The sequence below is a fragment of the Danio rerio genome, chromosome 21 (genome assembly GCF_049306965.1).
Source record: "Danio rerio strain Tuebingen ecotype United States chromosome 21, GRCz12tu, whole genome shotgun sequence".
Taxonomy (NCBI): domain Eukaryota; kingdom Metazoa; phylum Chordata; class Actinopteri; order Cypriniformes; family Danionidae; genus Danio; species Danio rerio.
This window is the reverse complement of record NC_133196.1, coordinates 48,713,550-48,729,208: the sequence shown is the minus strand read 5'-3', so window position 1 is coordinate 48,729,208 and position 15,659 is coordinate 48,713,550. Positions and strand designations below refer to the sequence as shown.

The 15,659-nt window shown below is 36.6% G+C and overlaps 1 protein-coding gene across 4 annotated transcripts in view; it reads right to left on the bottom strand.

The window, feature by feature from the left end:
• Positions 1–1,455: 1,455 nt before the first annotated feature.
• The window catches only part of gabra3 (gamma-aminobutyric acid type A receptor subunit alpha3), a 315,734-nt gene continuing 301,530 nt past the window's right edge, over positions 1,456–15,659 (bottom strand). For all 4 annotated transcript variants that reach the window (XM_073935538.1, XM_073935539.1, XM_073935540.1 and 1 more), the window contains exon 10: positions 1,456–3,990. In XM_073935538.1, coding sequence (XP_073791639.1) covers positions 3,649–3,990 — 342 coding nt within the window. In that variant the 3' untranslated portion in view covers positions 1,456–3,648. The remainder of the gene's footprint in view (positions 3,991–15,659) is intronic.

The window sequence follows — 15,659 nt, the reverse complement described above, 5'->3', positions numbered from 1 at the left end:
TAACACCTCACTGCCAACTAGTGTTTCGGAAGTGTTATGCAGAGCAACAGAATCAGCGCGCCGAAGTTTAAATGCACAGCTGCGAACGTTGCATGCGCCGTGGGTCACGCCGATCACTTGACGCAGAAGTATAAACCAGGCTTAATGATCTTACAAATTGACATTATCACTATGACATCTATCAGACGTTGGATTTTGGCTGACATACCTGATGGATAAATGTCTTATTAGTATTTGACGTCAATATGACGTTGGTTTAAGATGTTGGCTCGACATTGGATTTTGGTCACTTTCCAACACAGCCTAAAATCAGCGTCACTTGACGTCGTTTTTAAACATCAAATTAACGTTACCACTATGACATCTATCAGATGTTGGACGGAGAAATGTCTTATTAGTATGTGACGTCAATATGACGTTGGTTTAAGATGTTGGCTCGACATTGGATTTTGGTCACTTTCCAACACAGCCTAAAATCAGCGTCAATTGACGTCGTTTTTAAACGTCAAATTAATGTTGTCCTTGGATGCTGATTAGACATTGAATTTTGGCCACCTGATGTCATGACTGACATCTAACCCAATAATGACGTCTTATGACGTCATGTTGTATGTTGTGTGCCTGCTGCCTGCCAGTCTGAATCCATTAAAACTTTATATAAAGATAATGACGATCTACAAAACAGTTGGTTATACCATGCGAAATAATAGTAAAAATAGATGGAAGCTGTGCAAAACCAGGTAAGCAAATTGTTTTCAGTGCTAGTTTCAGCGTCTTTGTGTTTCACTCGCTCACTATCCTTCGGCGTAGTCCCTGATTTATCAGGGGTCGCCACAGTGGAATGAACCACCAATTACTCCACTATATGTTTTAAGCGGCGGATTTGTTTTTATTCAACTACACTTGTTTACAATTGGTATATTGGTTTAATTAGATAGGTTACAGGCCCGTGTCCCGCCTGGTGAAAGCAGTGGTTTTCGCAAAAAGTTAGCATTTTTGTAGTTATTTGCCTCATTTGCTATTTAATCAGAAAGGTTTAAATTCGGTATGTGAAATTTTAAGCATTATTTTTGTGCTTAAAATAGCACAGAAGCTTGTCGGATGGTTATCGAAAACACACTGTTTGATGTGACAAAAGCATTTCCTAAAGTTTTAGAATAAAGATGTATGAAAACAATGCTTATTTTTAAAGTACAAAATTAAGAATCTGTCAAAGTTTAAATGTTTTTAGGCAAATAACAAACTGGCCAGCACATTCAACTTTCCTGTTAAAATTTGGGATGCAGATTTTGGCACGGTGTGACTTCAGAACGGGAAATCACGCCATGCCAAATTCAGCATCCCAAATTCTGTAAGGACAGCCAACACAGGATTCCTCTTAAAGCCTTTCTTGATGGGTTATTTTCACAATTTGTTATTGAAAAGCAGTCAAAATAGGACATATGAGCTCATGTATGGGACAAATTCAGGATTCTTTTTCATGTCTTTCAAACAACCAGAACCCACACTGGCTGGATTAAACGAGTTGGATTCACTGGTCAATTGCGCTGGTAGCACACCTGCTGGCCAAACGAGGTAATGCAGAATAAAAAGCACAAACTAAAATGAAAGTATCATCAGAGTATACGCAAATATTTATTGTTATATTTATAGCTATTGTGTTTGGTGTGAACAGGCCTTTACAGTTAACTATCAACTAACCAAACCATGGGAGTTCAACCAACTCTTTCATTAGGCAGGCATAAGCTCTGCATGTGCCGAATGCTTCAGCGGTTATAAAGGCACACCCTTTTTATTTATCTGCTTAGGCTGCTTCAACTATGGAGACACTGGACGAATACACTGGAAAACACATCTGTTAATAAACAGCTGCCGTATTTTGTGTTTCTGTTTATTTGCGGTTGTGAATTGCATCATGGGATGTTGATCTCTGCCCTGTCTATTTTTGGTGTGGAAAATTCAACTCTACAGGTGACTTTCATTTTAGTTGCTTGGCTTAATATAATGTATAAGGAAAAATATGTAGAGAAATAAGTTTGTAAAATAACAGAGAATGTGCTGGAGTTTATTACAAGGATTCTGTAGCGTAATACACAACACCAACCCAGACAATATAGCACTGCAGACTAATATAAATGTTCATAAAAGTCACTTTTTCCAACTTTCCAAAGGGTAAACGTTATCAGAAGAAAGATCAAGATCCCATAATGCAATTCAAAAGCAGAAATAAATGGGCAGAAATAAAAACATGAATCACAAAATACGAAAAAACTGCTAACTTTTGGATATTTTTTAGTGTATACACACATACACACGCACACACACACACACACACACACACACACACGCACACACGCACACACGCACACACGCACAGAGATATGAACGCAACTCTAGCTGATATTCCTCTATGGAGCGTCAGAGAGTTAATAATGATGCGCTTGCGGACATCGCTACAGCTGCTAAAAAGACGGACGCTTCCCTCCGGCGGATACACAGTGTGTGGATTGGGGAAGGGCTTTAGTGGGAAAGCAATAGTCATTCATACTACACTAGCGTATAGGCCCACACCGAATCTGCGCCCACAGAAATGCGCGGATACTTCAAGCCCATCATTGAGTCTGTTTATTTACTTATGCAAGTATGTGTGTGTAAACACATGCAGTTGAAGTCTAAATTATTCGCCCTCCTGGCAGTTTAGTGCTCGCTTTTAAAACACTTCCCGAATGATGTTTTTCACAGTATTTTCTATAATATTTGTTCTTGTGGGGAAGGTCGTATTTGTTTTATTTGGGCTAGAATGAAAGCAGTTTTTAATTGTTTTAAAATCATTTTTAGGTCAATATTATTAGCACCTTTATGCAATATTAGTTTTGGATTTTCTACAGAACAAACCACTGTTATACCATGAATAATTACCCTAACTTTACCCTAATTACCCTAGTTAAGCCTTTAAATGTCACTTTAAGCTGAACACTAGTGTCTTGAAGAATATCTAATATTATGTGCTGTCATCATGGTGAAGATAAATGAAATCAGTTATTAAAACTATTGTTTAGAAATGTGTTGAAAACAAAATCTTGTTTCCGTTAAATAAAAATTGTGAAAAAACATCGATGAGGGCTAATGATTCTGACTTCAACTGTACTTATTCAGATTATTTATTAATTAGAGCCATATTATTGGACGATATGCAAATGTTTGCAAATATGATTTATGCGCAATACTATTCGATCTTTAAGTAGACATACGAAAGACTTTGTTTAGCAATCAAGTAGTTCTACTGTAACTGGTTTTGCATTGTAAACCTTAACTAAAAAGTACTTTCGTTAAATTTCATGTGTTACGTTTTTAGTTGCTATACTCTAGACATCACTCCGAATATATCTGCAGATTTTATACTAATTTCTGCACAGAAATGTCTACAAATGTCCGCAGATTCTGTCTGGCCCTGCTAGTAATCTAGTGTTAATACTGATTAGTTCTACTTCATGCAGCACAAGGAAATGGCACATTTAAATCTGGATAAACAAACAAACACACTCTACAAATAGTGAAAAAAAACGTATTGTTTTAAAGACAGTAGCATCATGATGCTGATTAAGACTGGACTGGCAGTTTTTTTGTGTTAATCAGTGTTGTTTTGGTTCATTTAGGTGGGCTGGACCGCTCGATGGTGGGCTTTCTGTTGACATACGTAGCCCAGTACCCCAGATTAAAGATGAAGAAGAGCACTGGAAAGATGATACGGGAGATCTTGTCCACTTTGCTGACCCGGTTGTATGATTTTCTTCCTTCCGGCACGTATTCTCCATCCATTTTGGGCAGCCGGACCTCCCGAACGGGCTGAGGTGGAGTAGATGTGGTGGGCGTGGCGCTCTTGGAGATGGTGGTCAGGCCGGGATCTTTGACCACACTCATGCTGTAAGTTGTGCCCACGATGTTAAAAGTGTTGTTGGTTTTCTTGGAGAAAGACGCAGATTCTCGTCTCTGTGGAAGAATCAAAGGGAAACAATATGATTATGAATATATGGTCATTAAAAGGAAAGAAAGTGCCAACTACCTTGAGTGCATGAGGATGATCCGGCGTAGCCTTCTTTACCATATCATAATGCTCACCTCTCAAATAATGCAATTACACAACATTTAAATATTATCACTTTTGATTATTTATAATAATGGTGTTCTACTATTGTCTAGGTTCAGTTTTTATTCAATAAACCAGTCAAATGAAGCCACGTTATGAGTTGCAGCGTCCTCTGCTGGACAAAATTACCAGTGCAGCATTGCTTCTCTTACATCAGGGGTGTCCAAAGTCGGTCCTGGAGGGCCGGTGTCCTGCTGATCTTAGCGCCAACTTGCTTCAACACACCTGACTGGAAGTTTCTAGTATATCTAAGAGCTTGATTAGCTTGTTCAGGTGTGCTTGATTAGGATTGGAGCTAAATTCTCCAGTACACTGGCCCTCCAGAACCGAGTGTGGACACCCCTATCTTACATGATCCCTGCTAAAAAATCCAGCTTAAACCAGCCTAAGCTGGTTGGCTGGTTTTAGTTGGTTGACCAGCCTAGTTTAAGAGGGGTTTTGGCCATATCCAGGCTGGTTTCCAGCCATTTCCAGCCTGGTCTTAGCTGGTCAGGCTGGAAAATGACCAGCTAAAACCAACTAAAACCAGCTTGACCAGCCTGATTAGGCTGGTCAAGCTGGTTTTAGCTGGTCATCTCCCAGCCTGACCAGCTAAGACCAGGCTGGAAATAGCTGGAATTCAGCCTGGAAATGGCCAAAACCCCTCTAAAACCGGCTTGGTCAACCAGCTAAATCCAGCCAACCAGCTTAGGCTGGTTTAAGCTGGATTTTTCAGCAGGGATGTTTTGGAGTTTTGTGGTACATTTAAATATAAAAGTTTTGAGCTTAAACCCCAGACACTTCAATAAATCCATGTTTTCCATTACGACACACAATATGACACCCTTTGGAGTAATGTTTGTACGGTACATGTAAAATTGTTATAAATTAACTGTAGCCAAAGACAACAGCAACTACCACACAATTATAATAGCATGCATTTCTGAATATCCGATCTGAAATGTCAATGAAACTCCTTAATCAGTGTGCTGATGAGATATTTCATGTAATGACATTTCGCCAATTAAATCCAACTCAAAATCCAAATTACAATAATGTGTGGACACATGTGTTACTGATTAAACCAGAAACAGTACACAAACACACACACAGCGGATAATACACCATTTAAAAGGGCACCATCTGTATAGTTCCCATATCTTATGTGAAAGATACAGCAAATTATTATAATTTTGGTGCATCTGGTGCTAGGTTAACAATACAGGGCAGCCTACATTGTATTTGTATTTTCATTGGGCTTCCATCCTGCTCATTTGCTATTCCTTATAATGAGCATTAGTGTATTTGGTGAAGCGCCTTTGCATTAAATCAAATCAGTAAGTGTTCATCTAGGATTGTTACTGCAGGCTGAGCATTTGCAGTTTGCATTTGACAAAGATTTTGGTCCACTGGGCTCTTGTGAGACACGTCTTATCTCAGAAGCATTTTATTAAACCTCAAACCCGAGACAACAGGCTAGGGATTTTGTCAAAATGTTGATAAGGTAAAAACAGAGGGAAAATGGTATCAAGCAATCTCCACCTACTGTGTACTATAAAGCAAACAGAGATATTATTTAAGATTTTGAAGTAAGCTTGTGAATTCAATAAACATTTGGGCGATATAATGCATTGTATTCATAAACCCCGGTTAAAAAAGAGAATTCCTACACATTTTACTTCAGTGATGTGTCATATTTACTGCTAAAACAGATTAGAGGGAAGGATTTTATTTTAGTGCTTCAGGGCAAACTTTTTTTTTTTTTTTTTTACTGTGGATTAACTTGCTAGGATTAATTATTCACTTTGGGAATAGCCATGTGAGCTAACAAAGCGAGTTTAGTCATTTTGATTTTATAAGGGCTTTAAACAGCCCAGGATCATCACAACTATGTGCTTCAGGCTAAATTTTTAAGAAAAATAAAATACATTAGAATGGAGTACGTTATGTGGCATGCTTCAGATCACAAAACCACTAGAGGGCGCTGTCTAGATTTTTTGTGAATCTGAAATACGTTACTTAGGTTGTGTTTTGTTGCACGTTTCTGGTGACAAATCCACTAGAGGGCACTGTCTACACTAATGTGAATTTAAAATGTTGTTTAGGGTGTGTTTTTTTTTTTTTGTATGTTTCTGATTACAAATCCACTTGAGGGTGGTGTTTACATTTTTGTGAATCTAAGATACATTACCTAGTGTACTAGAGGGCGCTGTCCACATTTTGTGAATGCGAAATACATTAATTAAGCTACTAGAGGGCGCTTTCTTCAGTTGTGTGAATCTGAAATACATTACCTAGTGTACTAGAGGGTGCTGTCTACATTTTGTGAATGTGAAATACATTACATAAGCTACTAGAGGGCGCTGTCTTCAGTTGTGTGAATCTATAATACGTTACTTAGTGTACTAGAGGGCGCTGTCTACATTTTGTGAATGTGAAATACGCTACTTAAGGTACTAGAGGGCGCTGTCTTCATTTGTGTAAATGTGAAATACATTACCTAGTGTACTAAAGGGCGCTGTCTACATTTTGTGAATGTGAAATACATTAAATAAGCTACTAGAAGGTGCTGTCTTCAGTTGTGTGAATCTGAAATACATTACCTAGTGTACTAGAGGGCGCTGTCTTCAGTTGTGTGAATCTGAAATACATTACCTAGTGTACTAGAGGGCGCTGTCTACATTGTGAATATGAAATACGTTACTTGAGCTACTAGAGGGCGCTGTCTTCATTTGTGTGAATCTGTAATACGTTACTTAGTGTACTAGAGGGCGCTGTCTACATTTTGTGAATGTGAAATACGTTACTTAAGGTACTAGAGGGCGCTGTCTACATTTTTGTGAATGTGAAATACGTTACTTAGGGTACTAGAGGGCGCTGTCTACATTTGTGTGAATCTGTAATATGTTACTTAGTGTACTAGAGGGCGCTGTCTACATTTTTCAGATGACAAATTCACTAGAGAGTACTGTTTACACTTGAGTAAATCTGAAATACGTTACTTAGTGTTTTGTTGTAAGTTTCAGACACACATCTTTCTTATACATGTCCAGCAGAAGGTGGAGCTTGTTGTATGGATCAGATAGTGAACCACTGAGCTAAGCCTTTTCCTAAAACCAACCAATAGTGTTTTCAGAAGCAAGCGTAAAAGAAAGTTGCACTGCAACCATTGAGATTTACCTGGATTTTATATATTTTTGAAAATCTTTTGTGGAATTGTAAAATTGGAGATGACATGGTTGTGAGCTAGAGCACGCTAAACGAATGCATGCTCACAGAATCCGTCATACTGTAGATGAAAAATGACAACATGGTAAATAAGCCCTGCTAGCAACCACTGCGTTCTGCACACTGGGAGACACCATAGGAGAAGCTTCCAGGTCTCTGTAGGGATTTCCAACCAGCATTCTTGACTCAGAAACAGTGCAGCAGGAGACACTGCATGCCAGTAAACAAACCGAGCCTCTGGAAGCAGAAACACAGCAAGAAACAAACACTGAAGCTCTCCAGATTCATCCAAATGCATGCATATTTGTGCGCATTACATCTGAAGTTGCTGCTGCTGATATTTTGCACGCCAAATATTCTTTAAAGTCTGCCTGAACCAGAAGCTGCAACCTTTTTTCTTTCGTATTGTGATGCACTTCCTAGAGAAACAAAATATTAAATGAGGAAATGTGGGCGTGGCTTGTTTTATTTCTACTGCGAGCTGATTGGATCTGGTAAAGTAGGCGTTTCATTCAGAAACATGGAGAAAAGGGTTTGAGGAGTTATTACAACCTAACAGACTCCTCCTCCTCACCATTTCTGTTTGATGTCAAAACTGACAGCTGGAAGGGAGTGGTTAAGTATGTTAGCCACGCCCAATTCCTTAGACAGACGTAGGCTGCGTCTGAAACTGCCGACTACTCAGTAGGTACTGCATTTTAATTTAAACGTACCACTTTGCCATTAGAAAAGAATGTTTTAAAAAGTATGAATAGATCTCGGACGTACTACATCTGCCATTCTGTCATGAGTTGCGTCGCTTCATTCTCATTCATGAATTCTCTTACGGGGCATCATGGAATAGGATGCACACTTTAGAATCTCGCCGGGAGTAGTAGGTCATCCAGGTACTTCTCCCATACTGATTTTCTGTGAATTCGGATATACTACTCGACTCGAATACTGATTTTAGTGTACTGTATAGTATGGACCTATGCAATTTCGGATTCAGCCCTTATCTACGAATTTAACTGAAAACATACTGGAAGTGCATTTTCAGATCTCAGTTTTAGATCAATGACATGCACAGATGAATTTTTCACCACAAAACTAGCAATGTGAGCTAACAAAATCAATATGGTTAGTTTTGATTTCTTGTGTACTGTAAAGGAATTTAACCCAGCACTCGAATCATTGTTTAACACTGCGGCTAAAAGGTTAAGATCTAAATATAAAAGCACCAGTCCACACAAAGCTCTCGCAGGGCGTCTGAAGTGCTGAAATATTTAGCAGTCATGCATGGACTCACTGACCAGTGGTCATTTACTTTTGTTCTAAGTAAAAGCAAGATTCTGCTAATGTGGGGCACTCAAAACTATGTTTAAACTACAGAGCTGAACATAAATGAGTATACTCACCATTTCTCAATGTATACAAGTCATATATGTTGGTGCATTTGAACAAAACAGATTTATTAAACAGATATATTTATTAAAATAATATTTTAGCTATCGAACATCATTAGAAATAGAAAGATGATACATTTAAATGCATGTGAAAAATTGGAAAAAATTACAAACTTTACATTTGACAAAAAATACAAACATTTCAACAAATTTTCATACATTTTTGTTTCTCCTGAATTTTGCTCATATTTATTTATTTATTTATTTATTTATTTATTTATTTATTTATTTATTTATTTATTTATTTATTTTTTATTTAATTTTATATTTTTATTTATTTATTTATATATTTATTAAATTTTTAAATAAAATTTTTATTTAATTTTATATTTATTTATTTTTATTTATTTATTTATTTTTATTTGCCCTGTGGCAGTTGGAAACGTGCTATATAAATAAATAGAACTTGAACTTAAACTTTAACTATTTATTTATTTATTTATTTAATTTTATTTAATTTTACAATTATTTTTATTATTTATTTATTTATTTATTTATTTATTTATTTATTATTATTAAATTAAGAGAGGGAAATATCAACAATAAGTGATTTTTGGTGTTTTAAGTTAAGATTTTTAAGTTTAAACTACTTTTTTTTTTAAATAAGCTATTCTTGATCAATTACTAATTTACTCGATTCTGCTAATAAATATCTCAGTGCTTGTCGAAACTTTATTTTAAGTGCGTAAATAGTGACCAAATGGTGAATTTAGGCTACACTAGTGATTTGATTGCGTCAGAGGTTTTCGTATGCTGTGTAAGTACACATATTTAACAAGCATATTTAAACATTTAATTACGTTACACACTGATGGTTTTTGTAGCAGTAGTCATGTTTAATGTTACCAGATGCTATAATCCTCTTCTACTGTCTTCAGTGCACAATATTGCTTCGTTATACAGCCTCTGATGGTTTGTACAGAAAAAAAAAAGTGGATGACAGGAGTGCAGTTCTGGGTGAAGAAGTGATCATCTATGATTTAACATGTAGAGTCAGCTTTACAGGACAGGAGTGGTGTTGATAAAGTAGGTTAGAGAATCTGCTTGCTTGACTGTTATCAGAATAAACTAGATAAAAGTGATGCTTACTGGAGGAAAACTCACTGCCGTATTGCTGTGGTGAAGTGTTTTAGAGCTTTAATGTATTCTTGTATGGTTGCTATAAGGTATTAGAAATGATTACTAGGCCACTGCGGCGATATCCTGGTCATCATAATCCTTCAATATTTTTATTGTGGTGCTTGTGGCTTTCATCAATAAATATCTAGATACAATAATACTTTATACTGCACAGTCATATTCTTATGGAACAAACAAACAAACAAACCCTGAAATATTGTGTAACGTTTTTACAGTCGTCTAAAGATGTTAAATACAATTTTCACTTCAGGGAAAATACTTTGGTCATTCATTCACTTAGGAAAATTCAGTCCATTCATTCATTCATTCATTCATTCATTCATTCATTCATTCATTCATTCATTCATTCATTCATTCATTCATTCATTTACATGACATTTTGTGTGTCTATCCGTTCGTGCTTCCGTCAATTCGCTCATTTGTTTGTTCTTTTTATTAATTCATTAATTCATTATTCATTCATTCATTCACGTGAAATACTGTGTTTGTCCTTTTGGTCATTCACTCATTCATTCTCTCACATAAAATACTGCTGATTTGTTCATTAATTTTTTAGTTTAATCACATGAAACAATGTGCTCATCACTCAGTCACTCAGTCACTAAGTCGCTCAGTCACTCACTCACTCACTCACTCACTCACTCACATGTAACACTGTCCATTGACATATTTATTGAGTCACTCACAGGTAATACTGTTTATTAATTTGCTCATTCATTCATTTTTTTTTACTCACAGGAAATTATTGTTCGTTTATTCATTCATTCATTCATTCATTCATTCATTCATTCATTCATTCATTCATTCATTCATTCATTCATGTTTGTTCATTTGCTCATTACTCATTCATTCATTCACTCACATGGAATACTGTTAATTAGTTTATTTGATCATTCATTCATCCAATCACATGAAAATGTAGTCATCAAGCATTCACTCAGTCATTCACTTATTTACATGAAAAGCTGTCAATTCCCTCATTCATTCACAGAAAAAAGCGTTCGTTCATTCATTCATTCACTGAAAATACTGTTCATTTATTTGATTGTTCATTAATTCTTTCACTCAGAAAAAAATTGTTTTTTCCTTTGTTTGCTAATTCATTCATTCATTCCTTCACTCAGGAAATACTGTGCTGTTTATTCATTTACTCCACCTCTCACAGGAAATAGTGTTTATTAATTTGTTTGTTCAGCCATTAATTAATTAATTATTAATTAATCATTAATTATTAATTAATTCACTCAGGAAATAATGTGCTCTTTCATTTATTCGTTGATTCATTCATTCACTCACTCACTCACTCAACACAGGAAATTCTGTTTTTCATTCATTCATCATTCATATACCATGTTCAATACCATGTTCGTTCATTTGTTCGTACATTCACTCACTAATTCACTCACTCACTCAGGAAATAATGTTTCCATTCACTCACTCACAATAAATTTTTTTTTATGCATTCATTCTTTCATACACATGAAATACTCTGCTTGTTCGTTCATTTGTTCATTCACTTGCATAAAATACATTTTTCATTTATTTATTCATTCATTCACAGGAAATTGTTCATTCATTCATTCATTCATTCCCCCACTTACATAAATACTGTGTTTGTTAACCAAGTAATTAGTTAATTCACTTGTTCACTCATTCACTTTCATTTATGAATGCATGTCTTTCTGTAGCTCAAATAGAATAGCATGGTTCTACCAATGACAATGTTGTGTATTATTTATTCATTAACAGGATATTCTTTGTTCATTCATTCATTCATTCATTCATTAATTCATTCATTCATTCATTCATTCATTCATTCATTCATTCATTCATCCATCCATCCATTCATTCATTCATTCATTCATTCATTCACTCACTCACTCACTTATTCAATCATCTGATTAGAAATACTTTGTACATTTATTTGCTTATTCCCTTATTCACTCCTTCAGAGGAATTACTGTGCTCGTTCACTAATTCATTTGCTAATTCACTTGTTCACTAATTCATTTAAATATTTTGGCCCATACAGATGCATTCATTCAGCAGAAAATACAGTTTACTAAACACTGACCAACACAAGGTTTGTAACTGTAGTATCTTTTCAGTCAAAATCTGTCATTAAATCTGAACGTAAATGACTCCCCGGACTCATTCTTCACTCCTCATTTCCCAGTCTTGGTTTCTTTGTGCACACATGAGCGCCGAACACAAGCATGAATATTCATCCCCGCTGCACGCCAGGATTGACACGCCAGCAAAGAGAACAATGCAACACAAATCTATTATCACCACAACACAATGCACTGTGGCCCCAAGTAAATCTTCAAGGAGAGCGCAAGAAACTGATAAGACAAGCACAAACAGAAGCTGCAGTGGGAGAAGCCAGACCTTGCTTTTCTTCCTGATGCCGATATCAGTGCTTGAATCTCACAGTGGGACTGCTGGACGCTGCGTCCCAATCACAAGCCATCGATCCCTGCTACTACACCAGCAGACCAAATCACACACCAGGCTTATGTCGGCATTAGTACAGATCCGACTACAAGCCCGAGACATGACCCACATTGATACAACCCTTACGTTTGGCTCAGGTCTCGTTTGCATGCTGTATTGGCAAGTGGCTCCCAGAGTTCACTGCAAAAATAGAGCAGCACTGCAAACGCTATTGTTCCTCACAGAGAGAGAGACTATCTATCTATCTATCTATCTATCTATCTATCTATCTATCTATCTATCTATCTATCTATCTATCTATCTATCTATCTATCTATCTATCTATCTATCTATCTATCCATCCATCCATCCATCCATCCATCCATCCATCCATCCATCCATCCATCCATCCATCCATCCATCCATCTATCTATCTATCTATCTATCTATCTATCTATCTATCTACCATCCATATCCATATCCATCCATCCATCCATCCATCCATCCATCCATCCATCCATCCATCCATCCATCCATCCATCCATCTATCTATCTATCTATCTATCTATCTATCTATCTATCTATCTATCTATCTATCTATCTATCTATCTATCTATCTATCTATCTATCATCCATCCATATCCATATCCATCCATCCATCCATCCATCCATCCATTCATCCATCCATCCATCCACCCATCCATCATCTATCCATCTATCTATCTATCTATCTATCTATCTATCTATCTATCTATCTATCTATCTATCTATCTATCTATCTACCATCCATATCCATATCCATCCATCCATCCATCCATCCATCCATCCATCCATCCATCCATCCATCCATCCATCCATCTATCTATCTATCTATCTATCTATCTATCTATCTATCTATCTATCTATCTATCTATCTATCTATCTATCTATCTATCTATCTATCTATCTATCTATCTATCTATCTATCTATCATCCATCCATATCCATATCCATCCATCCATCCATCCATTCATCCATCCATCCATCCATCCACCCATCCATCATCTATCTATCTATCTATCTATCTATCTATCTATCTATCTATCTATCTATCTATCTATCTATCTATCTATCTATCTATCTATCTATCTATCTATCTATCTATCTATCTATCTATCTGTCTGTCTGTCTGTCTGTCTGTCTGTCTGTCTGTCTGTCTGTCTATCTATCTATCTACCATCCATCCATCCATCCATCCATCCATCCATATCCATATCCATCCATCCATCCATCCATCCATCCATCCATCCATCCATCCATCCATCCATCCATCCATCCATCCATCCATCCATCCATCCATCCATCTATCTATCTATCTATCTATCTATCTATCTATCTATCTATCTATCTATCTATCTATCTATCTATCTATCTATCTATATATCCATCCATCTATCTATCTAGTTAGTTAGTTAGTTAGTTATGTATACATTATCTTTGTTTTAATATTTCACAAGTGATGTTTAACAGAAAGAAGAAATTCCTTAATTTTTATTTTTTTCTTCTGGAGAAAGTCTCACTTCCTTAAATTTGGCTGGATTAAAAGCAGTTCCTGCCTACATCGCAGTCTCTTTGGCCTGGAAAGTAATGGGTGAGGCCATAAAAACCGCAATCATCTCTAGACCATTAATGTGCCACCTCAAATTTATGTTCCCCTCCAGAGTTCAAAGGTCAGGCACACTTCACAAACCCCCCTCCAGACTGTTGACGAGGGGTCAAGGGGTAGTGACCCCTATCAACGGCAAACCCCACCTAATGGAACACCCTGAATCATGGCGCCATGGTAACAGAGTGACATCATATGTGAGTAGCATACATGAGCTGCATCCCAAATGGCACTAAAACACTAAACCATATGCTGTATGAGTTTAATGTCATCTCAAATTAAATACACTAACACTTTTTTTTTTTTTTTTACTGGATATTCAAAATATTTTTCAGGAAATTCAAAATATTAGACAAGATAAGACAATATTACACAATCTGGCAATTTTTAAAAGTATAGTATGAAGTATTGATGCCTAACTGTTAAACTTGCTATTACAGTGCAAATTTGAAACATTGAACCATTATGGTGCCCCCTCTTCGAATGCACACACACAATCTGGCAACATCTAAAAGTATAGTATGTAGTACTGAGGCGAGGCAGTGGCGCAGTAGATAGCGCTGTCGCCTCACAGGAAGAAGGTCGCTGGGTCGCTGGTTCAAACCTCGGCTCAGTTGGCTTTTCTGTGTGGAGTTTGCATGTTCTCCCTGCCTTCGCGTGGGTTACCTCCGGGTGCTCCGGTTTCCCCCACAGCCCAAAGACATGCGGTACAGGTGAATTGGGTAGGCTAAATTGTCCGTAGTGTATGAGTGTGTGTGTGTGTGTGTGTGTGGAAGTTTCCCAGAGATGGGTTGCGGCTGGAAGGGCATCCGCTGTGTAAAAACTTGCTGGATAAGTTGGCGGTTCATTCTGCTGTGGTGACCCCAGATTAATAAAGGGACTAAGCCGACAAGAAAATGAATGAATGAATGAAGTATTGACACCTAATGGTAAAACTCAGTATTACAGTCCAAATTCGAAATATTGAACCGTTTTTTTTTTTACCCCCTCCCCAATTCGAATGCACAATCTGGCAATGTTTATTGCAACATTACAATGTTACCGTAGGTGGTATTGACACCAATAGGTTAAACTCAGTATTACAGTCTAAATTCAAAATATTAGACAGTTTTTTGGCCCCTCCTATTTAATTGCACACACAATCTGGCAACATTAGGAATGCTGTTTCCTTAAACTGTTTTAAGAAGCTGCTTGAAACTCATCTTTTTAATTTGTGATATCTCTGTTATTCTTACTGTTTTTTTATTGTATTTTTTATTGTTTTACTGTGTTTTGTTATTTTTTCTTTCTTGTAAGCGCTTTGGGTTTAGAAAAGCGCATTATAAATAAAATGTACTATTATTATTATTATTATTAGGGTACAAATTCGAAATATTGAACCACCCCCTCTCCCCCAACTTTGAACGCACACACAATCTGGCAACGTTTAAAAGTACAGTATGTAGTATTGACGCCTAATCGTTAAACTATTACAGTCCAACTTTGAAATATTGGATTTTTTTGGTCCCCTCTCTTCGATCACACACACAATCTGGCAATGTTTAAAAGTACAGTATGTAGTTTGGATATCTATTGGTTAAACTCGGTATCACAGTCCAAATTCGAAATGTTGAACATTTTTTTGGCCCCTCCTCTTCAA